This window comes from Sinocyclocheilus rhinocerous, unplaced genomic scaffold, assembly GCF_001515625.1.
Source record: "Sinocyclocheilus rhinocerous isolate Xijiao unplaced genomic scaffold, SAMN03320098_v1.1 scaffold1071, whole genome shotgun sequence".
In the NCBI taxonomy this organism is placed as follows: domain Eukaryota; kingdom Metazoa; phylum Chordata; class Actinopteri; order Cypriniformes; family Cyprinidae; genus Sinocyclocheilus; species Sinocyclocheilus rhinocerous.
Genome location: NW_015638033.1, coordinates 194523 through 199560, shown reverse-complemented (window position 1 = coordinate 199560; position 5038 = coordinate 194523). Strand labels below are relative to the sequence as shown.

At 39.8% G+C, this 5038-nt stretch overlaps 1 protein-coding gene across 1 annotated transcript in view; it reads left to right on the top strand.

The window, feature by feature from the left end:
* olfm4.1 (olfactomedin 4, tandem duplicate 1) overlaps positions 1 to 3459 on the top strand; it is a 4351-nt gene extending 892 nt beyond the window's left edge. Inside the window, exons 2-5 of the mRNA XM_016564727.1 lie at positions 761 to 913; positions 998 to 1210; positions 2387 to 2534; positions 2624 to 3459. Coding sequence (XP_016420213.1) covers positions 761 to 913; positions 998 to 1210; positions 2387 to 2534; positions 2624 to 3459 — 1350 coding nt within the window. The remainder of the gene's footprint in view (positions 1 to 760; positions 914 to 997; positions 1211 to 2386; positions 2535 to 2623) is intronic.
* The last annotated feature ends 1579 nt before the right edge of the window (positions 3460 to 5038 follow it).

Genomic DNA, 5038 nt, shown 5'->3' with positions numbered 1-5038 from the left:
ATTACTAGGCCTACATTCTGTTTTTCAGAAATGGAAGAAACTTAAAATGTTATTGTGTGTTTGTAATTTTAATATTTTTATCTATAGGCCTATACAGCAAAACTACAGAGCTTAGTAGGTTATTTTACGGAGCTGTAAACACGGGAATCTCCGACCGCATGCAATCTTTGACGAACACCCAATTCATTTATCAAACTAGGTTATATGCTATTCAATTGTACATAGGCTATATATCAGATTATTTTATTTACAAGTTGCATGTTTGTGTTGATCCCGTTTTTCCCCCGTTGTATCTGAAAATTTTTTTTTTTCAAAGCAGCCCCCCCCCACTTCAATTCTGTACTGGAAGCCAGTGGAGAAAAACATAACTAGTGCAATAACTTCCCTTAGTCTGAACGAGTTGCAGGCAGGACAGGTGGCACTGAGAGATTACCATGTATAGACAATTACAGTAGACCAGGCGAGAAGATATAAAGGCATACAACATTCTACAGGTTTTTCACAGACAAAACTTCAGTAATCATTTCATTTATTAGTAGTGTGCCTCTAGCTCAAACAGTAGGGCAGGGGTGTCCAATCTTGCTCCTGGAAGGGTTTGGTGGTCATGGGTATGAGTATGATTCCCAAATGCATGAACTAATATAGTAAACTCCTTGAATGCAATGTACGGGTAAAATTGTCTGCCAAATGCATGAATGTAAATTCATCTTGCTGATGTAGAAGAGGAGAAAGACTGATGGCTTTCACTTGTCTTCTGTAGGCACTGAGTCCCTGGGCTGAGGGCAGCGCCTCCGGTGGAGAATGTATCTGTGAGGCTTTCCTTCCCAACAGCACATTTCCAATCAGAGAGCTCATCTCGCTGGAGAGCACAGCAGTCGAGATCAACTACAAACTGGAGATGGAGATTAGCAAGGTTTGGTACAACCTTAAGAACTCATGAGACTAAACTGAAGTGAAACATGCAGAAGCTAATTGTTCTTTAACTGTTCTTGTGCAGGTGGAGATTTATGAGGTTAAACTAAAGGTCTATGTAGCAAAAATAATGAACCTGACAGTGCTGATCGAGCTGATGGAGGATGACCCCGACTCCTACAGTGAGCTCCACATAGAGGAGGTGAAAATCAAGATCAAGCAGGTGGAGGCTCTAATTGTGGAGCTGCAGGCGTCTATACAAACCACCTCTGCCGTGCTCATATCCATACGCAAACAGGTGAAACTTTATGAACCTCTGCTCAATCAGCATAAATAGCCCCTTTGGTGTAAGTTTGACAAAACAAACTATTAGATATTGTACAGGAATGAAGGTGATTCTTTTCAAAATTCCTGACAATAGGCACAGTACATTCGAGGATTATTCTGCGATAACAACCGGCTGGATGTACATTATCCCCCTTATTACATGGCTACTTGCCATATAAGTAAATAATTAGACACAAAATATTGATTTGAGTTGAAATGTTTGAACGCAAAGCTTCCGTGAAGACAGTAGTTGCTAGTAAGCGGCAAGTTCAAACCAGACGAACATTTAAGGGATACGGTGCAGTCAAACCACTTATTACACAACATTTCACCACAAATAATAATGGCGATAAAATATATTGATTAAAGACAAAACTGTTTTAGAATCTTACCAGTACTTTAGTTATCTTATAATCCATCAGTTTTCACCGGTTGTTATCGAGGGATAACATACCTCGGAATGTTGCGACTGACCAATCAGAATCAAGTATTCCACAGAGCCGTATAATAAAAATGTATGGCCTACCCTGTTGCTGATCTGCTGGTTTCCCCAAAAGGTTTCTTAAGTTGCTTAACAAGCAGATCAACCAGCTTCACTAGAAAAAAAAAGCATGCTGGTTGACCATCTTCCCCAGCTAAGTTGGTGTTACAACATGGCAAAGCAACTAGTACTAAACCAACACTAGCCAGCCTAAACTATTCTGGAAGGGTTTTAACATTCAAACTCTTGCAAACATCCAGGCGAGGCTTTGTTCAGCCAACAATCAAAGTTGGTTCACAGTTCAGCCTTTCTTTGTTGAGTAAACATGATTTCAGTACAGCAAGTACAGCATCTTCCTGGATCAACAACTTTGATGAACCTGTAACAACATTCCAATAAACCAATCGGATTTGAGGGCTAAGTTTACAATGTCAAATTATGCTTACAAATTCACTGTGTCGATCCAGGAACATGCCTTACAAAATCACTGTGTTGAGTTTGCATGTTTTCGTAGTGTTGCTGGGTGCCACGATAACCCAAAGACTTGAAGTGATTTGGACACTTAAATAATCATGTATGTTAGATCTGTGAAGAACTGTTCAGGATGATGTTGTTCCTTTTACCTTAGATTAATATTGTGATTAAATTTCATTTTGATGAAAACAGATCAGTGTTATGATTGCTGTACTGACTCATCTGGAGATCACCTATGATAAGAACCAAGTTCTTGTGACACGTCGAGAATATATCATTCTTCAGCAGAAACTAGAAGAGTGCGAGAGACGCCATAATGAAATCTTTAACCCCGACATTGGTAAGTCCTGAAGTCTCCATCAAGGTACTGAATGTCCAACTCTGTTTTCAATCATCTATAATTATAAACTCATTTACTTGTTTTACAAGGAATCTGCAATCATGGTGGAATTAGAAGAATCAGCAAACCCATCATCAGCCAGCTGAATGCAGATCTGAGTGCAGGTTATAAGTATGGAGGATGGGGCAAAGACTCAAAGCCCCTGCCTGGTTCTGAAAACATGTACTGGTACTCCGGCTCTACTGACACTCTGGTCAGCAGAATCACACAGTACTCTGACTACTACAATCTGATCATGAGACAGGGCTTTAAGACACATCAGCTTTATGTCCAATATAATTACGATTGGCGAGGCACTGGAAACAACTACATTGTGCGGGAAAACAACCTGTACTATCAGTTCAGAAGCCCTTTTGCTATGGGAAAGCTCAACATGACCAGTGTAAAAGTTGAGTATAAGGTGATTCCTATGGCCAGTGCCCAATTCTCATATCATTACTCAGCCAACCAGAACCTGGACTTTGCAGCCGATGAGTCCGGCCTGTGGGTAACCTACGCCACGGAGGAATCGAAGGGTAAACTGGTTTTAGGGAAGATCAATGAAGTGTCATTTGAAGTAGAGGAGGTTTGGCAGACCAGTATTTTCAAACCATCTGTAGGAAACACTTTCATGATATGTGGGGTTCTGTATGCCACAAGGTCTGTAGACACTAAAACTGAGGAGATCTTTTACACCTTTGACACTCGCACCGAACAGGAAAGCTATGTTAGTATTCCCTTTGAGAAATTCCAGGACTCTTATGTTTACTTGGACTACAACCCCACCGATCAGAAACTCTACATGTTCAACAATGGTTATTACATCAGCTATCATGTTTGGTTCAACTACGAGGGCTCTAGAGATAAGCTCTTGATTGACGAGTAACCTGAGAATTATGAATATTTTATGCAGCTGTCAAACACAGAATAGCAATGAATGTGCTGCATTTCTGTTTGTGTAATAAAGTCTTATGAGCACTATGACTTGGAGTGGAGGTTTTTTTTCTTGGACGTTTTTAATGCTGATCAGGACATTGTAAAATCTGTAAAAACATGCAGATGTCTGTATACACACTAATTCACACCATCTTATAGGATTAATAAAAGTTAAAGGTTTATCACTATGCTATCCCTTTCAGAGAGTATGACAAAATGTACGTCTGGCCCTCAAAGCCTTTGTGACAAACTGAATACAGTACCTGACAACAGTCTTTCCTGAAACAGAAACAACACAATCTCATGGAAATTCATAACTATTTTACTATTTATTTTAATCTAATTTGTACGTTTTCGTACGATCAGCTTACAGTTATGTTTAGGGGTGGACCTTACTTAAAAATATATATTTTTTAATATGATTCATATCATACACAGTCATATGAAATCCACACCTTGTAAAATAGATACATTTTCGCATGAGGTCACATTTCGAATATATTATCATCAGAATCAGAAAGAGCTTTATTGCCAAGTGTGCTTACACACACGCAAGGAATTTGTCTTGGTGACATAAGCTTCCAGTGCACAGACAGGATGACAAGTGACAAGACACATAACAAAATGAGTAAAAGTAAATAAGTAAAAACAATACAAAATAGACAAAAAGACAATAGACAGTATGTTGTATGTACAGATGTGCTACAAATTATGCAAGGAAATGTGGATAGATATATGATATATTGAATCAATAACATATGTTTAATAAATATAAGATAGTTGGGTATTGCACATGTTTTATTGCACAGTGGGGAGAACATTTAACTGTTCATGAGGTAGATGGCCTGAGGGAAGAATCTTTTCCTATGTCTGGCTGTTTTGGTGCTCTGTGCTCTGTAGTGTCGGCCTCGTCTCCATCCTGGATGAGGCCAATGACTGTAGTGTAGTCTGCAAACTTCAGGAGCTTGAAAGAGGGGTCAGTAGAGGTGCAGTCGTTGGTGTACTGGGAGAAGAGCAATGGGGAGAGCACACATCCCTGAGGAGTGCCAGTGCTAATGGTGTGGTTGTTGGATGTGAATTGACCAATTCTCACTAGCTGTTGTCTATCTGTTAGAAAGCTGGTGATCCATTGACAGATAGCGCTAGGAACAGAGAGCTGGGTTAGTTTGGTCTGGAGGAGTGTTGTGAGTGTTGAGTGTTCAAGGCTGAACTGAAGTCCACGAACAGGATCCCTGATTTGTCAAGTCAAGTCACCTTTATTTGTATAGCGCTTTATACAATACTGGTTGTGTCAAAGCAGCTTTACAGTATTAAACAGGAAAAAAGATTGTCAATAATGCCAGAAGACAATAACAGAGTCATTTTTCCAGCTAAAGTCAGTTCATTGATGATTCAGTAATGTCATCATCCAGATCAGCTCTCTTCCAACAGTGTCTGTGCAATCAGTCAAGCGTCCCCAACTAAGCAAGCCAAAGGCGACAGTGGCAAGGAACCAAAACTCCATCGGTGACAGAAATGGAGAAAAAAAC